A 15,191-nucleotide genomic window follows, 5' to 3' on the forward strand; every position below is an offset into this window, starting at 1 on the left:
GTTTGCCATACAGTACCAGAGGAGTTCAAGTCTCCTACATTCTGAGAACTTGCTTCATAGAAGGCTGGCCAAAACTTGTAGTCATGCATATACTTATCATCTGGGTTAATCGTAGGTAATTTCAGTATTTGCTGAAAACTCTTGTCTCTTAAAAACAAGTTGAAATGTGGCAACCATGCACTCATCTTGTTGACACAAGCAACAAATGTTACCTTCAAACACATCCAGATATCAATATCTGCCAAACAATGCGGGCTACAATGCACAGTAAGTGTTCCTTTTACAATCAAAACACAATTAAAATGTACTATTTGCAAGTGAGCTTTATAGCCGACCATCTTAATTTGTAATACGTTTGTTTTCAGGGGTCCTGCAGAGTGGCAGTGAAGGGATAACTGAGCCACATCATTCTACTCTAGGGTAACTGCAGGAGTCTTTGCAGAGCAGAAGTTGCAGGCATCAGCAACTGCAGAATAAAAGCACCCGTTGTAATCAGCGCAATAGTCCTGCCTCTCCACAGCAGCTCAGCTACTGGTATCAAAGGAGAATAAATTAGATCTGAGGATCACATCTCACCAGAGGAGACAACCAGCTCCAGTTGCTGTAGTCAAGCAGTACAGGAAAGGGATCTTCTGTCTCAACTAAGGAAGAGCTGTCAGTAAGATTGACTTGAACGGTTCAGATCACCATGGTAGGGATGCATGTAGGAGAAAGTTCTTTGGCTGGCACTGTAAAATGATCGATCTGTCAGGCAGACCATGAGGGGGAGCATGGAGGATTCCATATCCAATTTTACCGGGAGATGTTGGAGAGCTGGGAGAAGCAGCTGAGGGAGTGGACAGTAAGCCTGGCCATAAATGACCATTCTAGTCGTGGTGTCATGGTGATTTAATGTTACACACCATAATAGACTCCTGTAGATAGATAGTTCCAAAGCCTATCGTGTTGGTTTACTATAGAAACCAGACCTTCTCAGAAATCCAAAAGTCGGCCAGATATTGAAACACCAAGACTAGTCTGATCCCATAGGCAGAGCATCAGCCAGTGAGTTGAAGAAGCACGGAACTGCAGATGCTGATTTACCAAAGAGAGATAAAATGCTGGAGTAACTCAGTGGGTCAGGCAGTTGCAGGGTCACTGAAGAAGGGTCACCTATCCATGTTCTCCTAGGATGCTGCCTGACCATTCAGTTACTCCAACATGTTGTGTCTAGCCAGTAAGTGGAAATGCCTTTGAAACTGCCGGGAGGAACTCATGTTTGTGATAACACTCTAATAAAAACAATCTGTGCTTCATTTCTTCTACTTCGACAAATTTCTGTCAATGCAATTTGTGGGAAAACAAATGTAGATACATCCGCACAAAACACCTTGTGAGACAGCATGAATGTTGCATTCGTTGTGTGGCCCGAAACTTTGCCCATTTCCTTCGCGGTTTCGGCCCAAAACGTTGTCTATTTCCTTTGCCTCTGAAGAAGGGTTTCGGCCCGAAACGTTGCCTATTTCCTTCGCTCCATAGATGCTGCCGCACCCGCTGAGTTTCTCCAGCACTTTGTTCTACCTTTGTGTGACCACACTTGCAACTACTGACCAAGTATTTCAATCAAATCAAGAGGAGATCGTTAAGTGACCTTTTAACAGAATGGAGCAGCCCTGTTAATTTCACAGCTTATACTTAATATCCATTGGTGCACTTAGAAACATAGAAACATAGAAAATTGGTGCAGGAGGAGGCCATTCGGCCCTTTGAGCCAGCACCGCCATTCATTATGATCATGGCTGATCGTTCCCTATCAATAACACATGCCTGCCTTCTCCCAATATCCCTTGACTCCACTAGCCCCTAGAGCTCTATCTAACTCTCTCTTAAATCCATCCAGTGACTTGGCCTCCACTGACCTCTGTGGCAGGGAATTCCATAAATTCACAACTTTCTGGGTGAAAATGATTTTTCTCACCTCAGTCTTAAATGACCTCCCCTTTATTCTAAGACTGTGGCCCCTGGTTCTGGACTCGCCCAACATTGGGAACATTTTTCCCGCATCTAGCTTGTCCAGTCTTTTTATAATTTTATACGTTGACTAGGATGGATATTATTGGGCCTTATAAGAACCTTTCCAGGGTCAAACACTGTCTCACATAATGTTCAGAAGGATCCAGGATGGGACTCATGATGCTGAGAGTTGGCTCCTTACCTTCATCAGCATTTTGTTTCAACTACAGGTCTTGGTCGATGTCCTTCTTCTTGTTCTGTCATGTGAATTTTAGACCTGCAGCTCCGTTGAGGCGAGCCAGGCCAATGTCTCATCGTCCAGGTCAATCAGACCTCGTTCACCATTCGGTGGCCAACCGGTGTCTGGGGCAACTGGTGACCATGTGCTCCACTGTCTGTGTTGGGTCCCCACACTCACAGGAGGCACTCACTGTCCACGAGGCCCCACCTCTTCATCGCTGCTACTCCATAGCGTCCGATGCCCGACCTCAAGCGGTTGAGGGTTGTCCACTGCTTTCATGGCAGGTCCTGGCCAGGGACGTCCATGGGGTCATCGATGTAATGGTGTAGCCTAGATGTTTCCGCTGCCTTCCACTGGTCTCTCCATCTCGTCGATGTCCTGATGTGGGCCCTGATCCTACTTCTGTCTTGAATGATGATCCTCACCTTGCTCCATCTTGGCAGCCAATGGCTGAGTTCAGATGATGGTCAACTAAGAATGAATATACTTTGGAGAGTTTAGAAATGAAAGTGAATACCCCTGGCTGGTCTATCTGACCCTATAGGTTGATGGAGAAGTAGATGACCCTGTATTTGGAGTAGAAGATGTCAGTGCTGTATACATGAGCATTCATGGGCTGGAATGATCCTGGGGGTAGTTGAGACTGAGGGTGAGCGTGATTTTAACAGTGAGGGTTGTCTGTGCTTTTATACTTGAGGTATCACGAGATGAGGGATGTGAGTCAGTACTCACTTGTGGAATCTGAGAATATCTTTTTTTTTTTTTTTTTTTTAATTTATTAGAAGCAAATGTACAAAAGTATAACCGACGGCATATAAAACAATACAGTTATTGTACAGCTTCAATTTTAACGTTTAGCTATAGTTAGAGGAAAGGAAAGGAGAAAAAGCAAAGAAAGAGAAGAAGTGAAATGTGCAAAGACGGAACCCCTAGACTACCCAAAGTGATGTGGCCACAGAGTGAATAAATGAAAGAAAGAAAAAAGGAATAGAAAAAAATAAGAAAAATAAAAAGACAAAAAGAGAAAGAAAAAAGTGGTGATATATCTGCCTCGCCTCCCTACCCACCCATGGAACCTGAGAATATCTGTTGTGCTTATAAGACTCACACACTTCATCTATGAAAAGGAGAGGTAATTCTCTGGAATTCTCTGCCACAGAAGGTAGTTGAGGCCACAGTTCATTGGCTATATTTAAGAGGGAGTTAGATGTGGCCCTTGTGGATAAAGGTATCGGGGGGTATGGAGAGAAGGCAGGTACGGGATACTGAGTTGGATGATCAGCCATGATCATATTGAATGGCGGTGCAGGCTCGAAGGGCCGAATGGCCTACTCCTGCACCTAATTTCTATATTTCTATGTTTCAGGTCCAATGGCCACTGTAAATGAGTTTTTTTTTTTTTTTTTTTTTAAATTCTTTTTTTTTTCTTTTTTTGTTGTTGTTTTGTTTATTTTATTAGAAGTTAATACTGTACAAAACAGTACAGTGGAACCTAATTTAGTTTTTTTGTATTTAATTTTGTAAATGAGTTTTGGTTGCAAACAAAAATGTTTTTGAAGGTGATTGGAAGTATCCTGAGGAAGTAGTGTAGAGCATGTTTAAAGCAGCCGAGGTATTATTGGCCCAGAAGAAATGGTAATGTTGTCTTTGATCCTTGAGTATTAATAAGAGCTGTTTAGTTTGTGAGTTAACAACAAATGTAGCTGACAATTTAGGCAATGTCCAACTGGGACAAGTTACAGTTATTATATAGCAATGGCAAATATGAAAATATTACGCAGAATGCAGACAGAGTGTTAGTGATACATGCTAAGGTCTTCAGAAATGTGTGCAGAATATGTTCATGCAGTTATTAGCAGCACATTGCTGCATTTTGGAATTATCTGAACAAATTTCTAGATCACCTCACACTCTTTTAAACTCTGACGAGAATTGTCCTGCACTTCCAACTCTGGCCTCATGACAAAATCCACAGATCTCAGAATTTAGAAAAAGCAAATCACATCTGTACCACATCCAAGATGGATATATCCTTAAGATAGATACAATAGACAATATGTGCAGTAGGCCATTCAGACCTTCAAACCAGCACTGCCATTCAATGTGATCATGGCTGATCATCCCCAATCAATACCCCATTCTTGCCTTCTCCCTGACTCCGCTATCTTCAAAAGCCCTATCTAGCTCTCTCTTGAAAGTGTCCAGAGAACTGGCCTCCACCACCATCTGAGGCAGAGAATTCCACAGACTCACAACTCTCTGTGTTGAAAAAGTTTCCTCATCTCTGTTCTAAATGACTTACCCCTTATTCTTAAACTGTGGCCCCTGGTTCTGGACTCCCCCAACATTGGGAACATGTTTCCTGCCTCTAGCGTGTCCAAACCCTTAATAATCTTATATGTTTCAATAAGATATCCTCTCATCCTTCTAAACTCCAGAGTGTACAAGCCCAGCTGCTCCATTCTCTCCGCATATGACAGTCATGCTGAGAGAATACAGAATGCTGGAGTAACTCAGTGGGTCAGGCAGCATTTCTGGAGAAAAGGAAATAGTATATCCTCCTTGTCTGCAGAGAATAAAACTGGAGACTATGTTCCAAGTGTGCTGTCACCAAAATGTTGAGTGAATGCATTAATGTCTCCTTACATAAGCCATCTTACACAGATGGTCAACTCATTATTTAGCTTCCAAATTGCTTTTGTACCTGCAATTCAACCTATTTCAAACCAAACACATCAAGATTTGTACACCCAATATCCACAGGTTCCTTACCATTTAACAGATACTATGTTGGGCAGATCTTGCTGGGATACCTCTGGCAGTTCCGTGATGAATTGCTGCTATTTGCCCTGCTTAGTGTCAGCATTTTTAGAACACCCATGCAAACCCGGTAATTCCCAAGGGTTTGCTGCCTGAGTTCAGCCCACGGTTCCCCAGCCGGTCTTAACATGCAGTCCAGTGGCAGTGCATGAAGCTGATGAAATCTCAGCAGTTACACTGGGGAATCTGCTCACTGAACCTGTGCCAGATAGAGCAGGAGCAAGAACAGTCAGCCTATTCATTTGAATCGACGCAAATGGCAGTGAGACCCCAGAGAGAATGGCAAGAAGAAAGTAATTTAGATGTGTTTTAATTAATTGAGCTGCTCTAATATTTTTAACAAGTCTTTTAGGTGACATGTTTTAACCTTTCTATAATCCTTTTTTTTTTCAATTGAATAATTCACTTTCAATAGTTTTTAAATATTTTTGCATGTTAGTGACCTCCAGAAACTTTCAAAAAGTCTTTTTTTAACAGCTGGCAAAACTAAAACAAGCTTGTTCAAGTTGTCAAGGTTTTTATTCAGCCATGCTGTGATCTGGGTTTGTTCTGGCCCACACATGCACCTTCATCACAAGACACAAGGCTTTGCTCCCATGAATGGCTGTGTCGTTTGGTACCTATGCCCTCCCAGTAGGTGGTGAGTGTCCACTGTGGTGGGGAGGGTGAATTCTTCCACAAAAGATCATCGTTTTTGTGTAGGTAGACAAAATTGCTGGAGAAACTCAGCGGGTGCAGCAGCATCTATGGAGCGAAGGAAATAGGCGACGTTTTGGGCCAAAACCCTTCTTCAGACTGATGGGGGGGTGGGGGGGAGAAGGAAGGAAAAAGGGAGGAGGAGGAGCCCGAGGGCGGGGGGATGGGAGGAGACAGCTCGAGGGTTAAGGAAGGGGAGGAGACAGCAAGGGCTAGCAAAACTGGGAGAATTCAACGTTCATGCCATCCGGACGCAAGCTGCCCAGGCGGAATATGAGGTGCTGTTCCTCCAATTTCCGGTGTTGCTCACTCTGGCAATGGAGGAGACCCAGGACAGAGAGGTCGGATTGGGAATGGGAGGGGGAGTTGAAGTGCTGAGCCACCGGGAGGTCAGGTAGGTTATTGCGGACCGAGCGGAGGTGTTCGGCGAAACGATCGCCCAACCTCCGCTTAGTCTCCCCGATGTAAATCAGCTGACATCTAGAGCAGCGGATGCAGTAGATGAGGTTGGAGGAGATACAGGTGAACCTTTATCGCACCTGGAACGACTGCTTGGGTCCTTGAATGGAGTCGAGGGGGGAGGTGAAGGGACAAGTGTTGCATTTCTTGCGGTTGCAACGGAAAGTGCCCGGGGAGGGGGTGGTACGGGAGGGAAGGGAAGAATTGACAAGGGAGTTGCGGAGGGAGCGGTCTTTGCGGAAGGCAGACATGGGGGGAGATGGGAAGATGTTTTTCTGTATGCTGGTGACGAGGGCACAGAGGCTGGTTCCATTGAGTTCCACGTCATTCTGTTTCCATTTCTTTCTATCAATGTGAATAACATCACACTTCTGAAGATGATCTCTGTCCTAAATAGCCTACCTGTAGTCTGCGCTCTTTCACTATGGGTATTAACATCTAAGCTAGATGGTTGTCATGGTACTGCAAGGGCATTTGTGGAATGGCAGTGGAGGGATCATGAACCTAGTTGGTCTAACAAATGAAAACATATTCGGTATGAGCTTGGCTTCATATTTATTGGTCTTTGTAGACAATGGACAGTAGCTACAGGAGTAGAGGCCATTTGGCCCTTCGAGCCAGCACCGCCATTCAATGTGATCATGGCTGATCATCCCCAATCAGTACCCCGTTCCTGCCTTCTCCCCATATCCCCTGACTCCACAATTTTTAAGAGCTCTATCCAGCTCTCTCTTGAAAGTATCCAGAGAACCGGCCTCCACCGCCCTCTGAGGCAGAGAATTCCACAGACTCACCATTCTCGGTGAGAAAAAGTGTTTCCTCGTCTCCGTTCTATATGGCTTACTCCTTATTCTTAAACTGTGGCCCCTGGTTCTGGACTCCCCAAACATCGGGAACATGTTTCCTGCCTCTAGCGTGTCCAAGCCCTTAACAATCTTATATGTTTCAATGAGATGCCCTCTCATCCTTCTAAACTCCAGAGTGTACAAGCCCAGCTGCTCCATTCTCTCAGCATATGACAGTCCCGCCATCCCGGGAATTAACCTTGTAAACCTACGCTGCACTCCCTCAATAGCAAGAATGTCCTTCCTCAAATTAGGGGACCAAAACTGCACACAATACTCCAGGTGTGGTCTCACTAGGGCTCTGTACAACTGCAGAAGGACCTCTTTGCTCCTATATTCGATTCCTCGTGTTATAAAAGCCAACATGCCATTTGCTTTCTTCACTGCCCGCTGTACCTGCATGCTTACTTTCATAGACTTTGTGCTGCCACAGAGCCCTTTTAAGAAGTGCAGATATGGCTTTGACAAAGCTGACTTAGTTTCAACTGGTTCAATCTGCCAACAAAATGATGTTAGTGCATCCAGCAGTGAGTGAGTGAGTCACATGGCAATGGGCAGCAATTTCAGGATTACTACTTGTATTGTACACTAATGAGGCAAGAAATAGGAAAAATAGTTCAATACATGGGCGAGGAGAAGATGCATAGGGGAAGGTCTTAGTGATTGGGGAGAATGTAACAACTGCACTCAGAGAGGACCTACTGGAGGGTTCATCCACTGAGGTGATATGGGTATAGCTTAAACAAAGCTGTAATCACTCCAATCGACATATCGGTTCCTCTATTATCCATCCATTAGCCAGCAGAATATGGAGGAACACACATGGAGACAGATTATGGGAAGATGTGAAAGCAACATGGTTGGCATGGGGGTGCATGTTTCTTGAAACATTATGCAGATAACACAAAACAATGTGGAGTGGCAGATAATGAAGAAGGATGTCAGAGCAGGATGTAGATCAGTTACAGATATGGACTGAGAATCAGCGGATGCACTTTCAGTTGGGCAAGAATAAGGTGTTGCACTTTGGGAAGTCATGTATAAGTGTAAAGTTCACAGTTAATGGCAGGATCGTTTTCAGCATTGATGTATAGAGGGATCTTGGGGTCCAAGTCCTTAGCTCCCTCAAAATCCCAACACGAGTAGATGGAGAGTAAGGTAGACAAAAGTGCTGGAGAAACTCAGCGGGTGCAGCAGCATTTATGGAGCGAAGGAAATAGGCAACGTTTCGGGCCGAAACCCGCATATTTCCTTTGCCGAAGAAGGGTTTTGTCCCGAAAACGTTGCCTATTTCCTTCGCTCCATAGATGCTGCCGCACCCGCTGAGTTTCTCCAGCATTTTTTGGCTACCTTCAATTTTCCAGCATCTGCAGTTCCTTCTTAAACACAAGTAGATAGACAGTAAACATGGTACGCTTGCCTTTATTGGTTATGGTATTGAGTATAAGCGTCAGGAAGTCTTGATGAAGTCCTCTAAGACTTTGGCTAGGCTGCATTTGGAGTACTGCGTGCGTTTCCTGTTGCCTCATTGCAGAAAGGATTCAGAGTCTTTGGACAGGGTGAAGATGGGGTTTACCATCCTGCCTGGATTTTACAGTATTAGCTGTAAGGAGAGGATGGACAAACTTGGATTGTGGCAGAGGTTGAGGGGAGAGCTGATGGAAGTGTGTAAACTTATGGGAGGTATAGATAGATAGACCTTCAAAATCTCTTCCCCAGGCTACAAATGCAAGAGGCTTAGCGTTAAGGTCAAAGGGGCAAAAAATGTTATACAATGAGAGGTAGGTTCCTGCACCTTTCTGCCAAGGCATGTACACTAAGAGTATTTAAGGGGCTTTCAGATAGGCACATGAACATGCAGGGAATGGAGGGATATGAATACGTGCAGGCAGATGGGATTAATTTAATTTGGCATTATGTTCAACACTGTTCTGTTCTATGTTCTATGATTAATCTTATGGCGTGGGAGAACATTAATATGATTACTCCATTACAAATCTAATGTTAGTAGCTACACTCGGCAATTAATTAATATTGCCAAATAATTTTAGTAAATGTTTTGAATATTATTAATAAACAGTGTTTCTGCTTTGAAAACCTTTATGTGAAAACCTCTACCCAGATATCCTGTTTCACTGATTGGTGTGTGATTACTGTGCTCTGTTATTTTAACAGTGCTCCTGGAGAATTCTGTTTAAAGTGCACTGCGGCACAGATTTCATATCCTGAGCCACATTCCTTCTGGCAAATGCATTAGGGCTGATTGATCTGCACCAGCTTGCAGCCAGCCAAGACAGTTTTCCAAAAATGTTTCCTGCCTCATTAATGCACTCTTAATTTAGAGAATCTCTTGTTTCTGTGAATCATTAAAACTAAATTAAACTGTGCTTCGTCCTTTGAGATTTGCGATTGAGTTAATTCCACTTTTTTGCTACTGGCTGTTGGTGGGACCATTCCTATGCATGTAACGACACTGAGTGAAAGGCAGAAAAATACTGAAGACAAGCAGGTTTCTGCATGCAAAAACTAGCCATAAGAAGCTTTTTCTTCTTCCCTGCTTAAAAAATTATATTGGATCCTGTTGGGTAGCAGACGGATGAGTGAGCTATTTACTGATACAACATGGATAGTGTACACTGTATGTCCATGCATGTGCAGATCATACAACTGAAGAACATTTGTCAGTAAAACATTGGCAGGAAATCAAATAGAGGATGGTATAATTTATGGAAAATTCTCTAAACAAGCTTTGACATGTGACTTCCTTCACTAAGCTTTGCTTCCAAGGACTTCCTTCAGTTGGAAAGTTTCTCTGTGGAGCAGAGTGTTTTGCTGTGGCTGCAGCCAGACTGTTGAAAAGTGAGCTTTTTTCCCCCCTTGATTTCTTTAAAAAAAAAGTCCAGCTTACACTTCTTTTCTGCATTTTCTATCAGCATGCAAGGAACTGGTGACGGCACCTCGTGATCGGAAACCAAATGCTTTTGTGCAGATTACAGTCATAAATCCCACACACCAGAGTTTGACCAGATACTCTAACACTGAAACAGTGGAGGTAAGTGTATCATTGATACATCATTTCAGTCGCCTTCTGTATATGCATTTCCCAATATTTATTCTCACATATTTGTGAAGTTTCATCCCCAGCCCAGAAACTAATGGGTAAAGGGTAGAATCTGGAGTTGAAATGTAAGCTTTGTGTTACAGTTAAATCATTTACTTGAACTAAGACTATAAGCTTCCAGCAAAATGTTAGAGCTTAATTTTGCTGGAAATGTGAGTCGGGGTGTTGGAAACCACTGCTAACTTCATATTTTTAATCTTCTCACTGAGAGCAGTTGTGCTTCAGTAAAAAGTTGTGAAAATACCAACTGGGAGCACAATGACCTGATTTGAATACATTTTTTTTACTGAAACAGGACATTTCATAATGGGCACAACATTCATATCGTAACATAAATGAAACAGTTTTTACAGATTGATGGAAATCGAGATCTGTAGTTCCTGTGGGTTTTACATGTTAATGTCTGTTTCTCCTGGATCTATCTGTTGAAGGCACAGGGCTGATTTCTGGCAACCTACCTGCATGATTCATGATGTGCTATTTATTATGTGGCGATGTTTCGAGTTCCAGGCTTGTCTAGGTGTGCATCATACCTCAGTACATCACTATGCTATGATGTTCCTTGGTTTGTGCAAATATGGATCTAGGAATTGCAGAGATGCAACTGTATGCTTATCAGTACTCACAAATAACTTATACATCACCATACAATTTTAGTGATGATAGATTGCAAAATACATAAAGATGAGTATCTGGTGTGCAGAGTATGCAGCTCTTTTATGTAAGTGTTACTTTAACTGACACTAAGAATATCATTAAAGGAGAGAAGGCATTATTTGTGGTATCCTGTGGAATGCAAATTCAATGCAAAGCATAGATAAAGCAGCCAATTTCTCAAAGATTTTGGATGGCTTTTGGGAGTAAGTATTTTACAATGGATTAAAACTAACAGAAGTAACCCAGGCAGTTGTGTACTGGGGAACATTCTTAAAAGAAATGTTAAAAGCTTTTGGAAAAAAGCCATCAAGCAAATAAATGACAACTGCTACATTCTGTTTAGATGTGGAGTATATGACAGGTGCTGAAGATGTTTCATCTAATCACTCAGCTCCCTGTAGCGTGCAAATTCAGCTGCTGCAAGCCAACCTTTTGGCCACTTTTGAGGCAGTAACTTCATATTTCAAACCAGTCACTGTTCTCTCTCTCTTTGTCATTTCATGACAAGCAAAATGTGCTGTTGTTAAATTAAAAAGCAATTTTGATTTCACAGATTTATGATTGAAAAGTAGTGGCTTAATTTCCTTTGAAGTGGGTGTATAATTTTGCTGAATGAAACTCAGTTTGATTTTCCTGGTCCTTGTAATAGGAAAGGTAGCATTTTCTGCAGGAACCATGTGGAGGAACTGAATTCATGGAACATAAGGCTCCTGGTTTTTGAACTGAAGTATTTACTGAAATTCCCTTGACCTTATAAACCAGTACATAAAAAGCTGAGCAAATTGTTGTATTTTTTGATATATTGTAAATACGCCAATATGAAATTTAGACAAGTTAGGAATCTAAAAATGACTGTACCATTCAACAAATTTAAACCTATCGAATTACCCTTCAATTTTCTCCTCTTTATTCCCAATGGCACTGATTTGTGTAATGATGTACGCAATTTCTTGATGATTCAGTGCCAGCAGGCGTTTTGACTGTGGCTGGCATCACAATGAATCCTGTAGTTTTTACAGCAGGAACCACTAATCAAGGAAAAAATAATTGCATTTAGACCATTAATTCTGTGATCTAATAATGTCCCAAAGAATTTCCAGACAATTATGTAATTTTGAGGTGCAGTCATTATTCAAATAAGAATCCAACAGATTGGTGGGCATGGTGCATGGGTACAATCCAAGGGGTGCAGCTGCCTTACAACACACCAGAGACCAGAGTTGGATTCTGACTATGGTGCTTGTTTGTATCGAGTTTGTACGTTCTGCTTGTGACCTGCGTGGGTTTTCTCCGGGAGCTCCTGTTTCTTCCCACACTCCAAAGACGTACAGGTTTGTAGGCTAATTGGCTTGGTATACTTGCAAATTATCCCCAGTGTGTGTAGGATCGTGTTAGTGCAAAGGGATCGCTGGCCGGTGCAGACTCGATGGGCTGAAGGGCCTGCTTCCGCGCTGTATCTCTAAACTACAATACAATTCAATATTTATTCATTGTCATTTTGAACCTCACTGAGGCTCAAATGAAAATCTGTTTCTACAGCCATACAAACAAAACAATTCCTACAGTACACAAAAACAATTCAATTCACCCAAACATCCATCACAGTGAATCTCGTCCTCACTGTGATGGAAGGCAAAGTCTTTTCTCTCCCCTGCTCCATTTTTCTCCCAATGTTGAAGCCTGATGTTGAAGCCCCAGGCGGGCGTTGGTAAGTCCCACGGCCATTTAAGGCCGCACTGGGCGATGCACGGCCCCGCTCCAGGCCCAAAAGCCACAAAGTTGGAGCCCCCGGCAGGCGCTGGAATATCCCGCGGCCATTAAAGCCGCGCGGGGCGATGTACGGCCCCGCTCCGGGTCGTTCCAACCCCGCGACACGGGCGGGAGAAGTTACGTTGCCGGAGCTCCGAAAAGCGGTCTCCCACCCGGACCCGCGAGCTCCCGATATCACAGTCCACAGACCTGCAACTGGAGCCACCGGAGTCGGGCCGCAGCAGCGAGCCACCACCGCTAAACTAAGGTATTAAATACGAAAATAGTAAGCCAACAATAAATTGAAGATAAGAATCAAGAATTGTTTTAGTTTACATTTTTAACCTAGGGATGATGAGGCCAATTATAATACTCATTGCAATAATCGTCTAAGTCCTTAGATCCAATTTTGCACCTCCTTGTTCTGAATAGCCAATTTCAAAAGTGACTATTTTGTAATTGAGCTATAGAAGGATTTGCTGTAAATTTTCCTGGAATTGCTTATTCTTCCTTTGTCTGAGTATTTAAGCTGGAAATAAAATTGTTCATTTTGTGTTGCATCATAATATTTTAGTTAAGTAAGTTTATTGGCCAAGTATTCACATACAAGGAATTTGCCTTGGCGCTCCGCCCACAACATGACATACAATGACAGTTACGAATGACTCAGAAAACACTAAACATTAATAATAATAAAACATTAATGATAAAACACCATTGATCAAGGATGTGAACCAACAAAATACCAGATCAAAGGGAGGCTACAGATTTTTGACTGTTGAGTATAGCAACTACTCGTGGATAAAAACTGTTTTTATGTCTGGCTGTGGCAGCTTTGACAGTCCGGAGTCGCCTTCCAGAGGGAAGTGATTCAAAGAGTTTGTGGCCAGGGTGAGAGGGGTCAGAGATGATCTTGCCCGGCCCTTGCAGTCTACAGTTCATCAATGGAGGGAAGATACCATACCAGTTTAGGATATTATACTGTACAAAGAGGAACGAGTTCATCATTATGTTAACATGATCTTGTCAAAATGTGATATTTCATCTGCATGTTCTAGCAGAGTGTTTAACAAGCATGTTTAACAATGATATGACATCATATTCATCATGTAACTAATTGTCCCAGCATCTATAAAAGACAGGGCATTCTTACCATGTTAATCAGAAACAGGACGGGGATGGGACAGGATGTGTGCATTATTCTGTAATCATATTAGTAGCTTGCAATCAATTGCTGGTGAGCCATTACTGGCAAACCAGCAATATTAATTGTTGCGGCTGCTCTTTGTCACTGCGCACACCAATATATATGTTAGTTAGGCCCAGTGATAGCGCTGCCTCTGACAACATTGGTGATTTGTTTAGGATAGGGGAGGCCGTTGATTTGGGTTGTTTTGGTTCTTTGTGGTGTTGAAATATTCCTGTTATTGTTTTTCTGTAGGTGGGGGATGGTATTCTTCTGAATGATGACATCATTAAATACCTCAATATTATCATTCAGTAGCAGAGTAGAGAACTGCGCAGGAAACAAAAGTTCTTAAATACAAATTTGGGCAGTTTCCCACCTAACACCCTCCATAAATTAAAATTCTCATCCACGCACATATATATCTATCTACTGTAGTCATTTCTACCTCTGTAATTGGATTCAATTTTACAACCATATCAGTACTCTTGTATATATATTCCCGCCTTCCTTCGTCCCATTAGTATGTGACGGTCTTTAGCTGGTGTGGCCTTACCTCTGGAAGCCCTTCCACAAACCTACCCAACCTTCTCTTGCTTTAAGATGTATATTTAAACAAGCCATCGGTTATCCAAAATGGTTTAGGGTTTGTGGTAGTAATGGCAACAAAACTATTGACATTCAATGCCATTACTTTGGAAAACTAACAGAAACTTTGTGGATACTGATCAAACTGATCAAACTTTGTGGATACATGACTTTGCACAGAAATCCTGTTTCTGTCAGGAATTCAATATTCGTATTGCCTTCACCACCACATCAAGGGCAAATACTTACATTCACATGAATTTCAGCAAGTTGTCCCACAGGAAAGTAGTCTGAAGATGTTGTACGTTTCTGTATATAATATCTACATGTGTTTTTAATCATGTGCTCCATTAGTTCCTGTCCAACTATCGGGCCTAAAGGGGCTGTCCCACTTGGGCGACCTAATCCGCGAGTTCTGGCGAGTTTGCCCTCAACTCGTACTCGCAACATGGTCGACACGAGGTCGTAGGAGGTCTTCGTAACTCTCCTTCATGCTCGAGAGTGGTCTCCGCGTACTCGAGGCCTCAGCCAGGTCGCGGCGTTTTTTTCAATATGTTAAAAAATGCCCGCGAGTAAAAAAAGGTCGCCATGGAAAAAAATGATACTTTTTTTACTCATAGGTTTAGTCGTAGTAGGTCGGCATGTTAGTCGTACGTAATCGAGGGTAGTCAAAGGTAGTTGAAGCTGGTCTTCAACATAGTCGAAGGGAGGTCGAAGCTGGTCTTCAACATAGTCGAAGGGAGGTTGAAGCTGGTCTTCAACATAGTCGAAGGAGGTCTTCAACGTCCATTTTTCAAACTCTTCTAAACTCGCCAATTAGGTTGCCCAAGTGGGACA

General features: G+C 42.7%; 1 protein-coding gene across 1 annotated transcript in view; it reads left to right on the top strand.

Moving 5' to 3' along the window:
• inpp4b (inositol polyphosphate-4-phosphatase type II B) overlaps positions 1-15,191 on the top strand; it is a 613,166-nt gene that overhangs the window by 300,801 nt on the left and 297,174 nt on the right. The window contains 1 exon segment of the mRNA XM_055647772.1: positions 9,987-10,105. Coding sequence (XP_055503747.1) covers positions 9,987-10,105 — 119 coding nt within the window.

The sequence above is a fragment of the Leucoraja erinacea genome, chromosome 1 (genome assembly GCF_028641065.1).
Source record: "Leucoraja erinacea ecotype New England chromosome 1, Leri_hhj_1, whole genome shotgun sequence".
In the NCBI taxonomy this organism is placed as follows: domain Eukaryota; kingdom Metazoa; phylum Chordata; class Chondrichthyes; order Rajiformes; family Rajidae; genus Leucoraja; species Leucoraja erinaceus.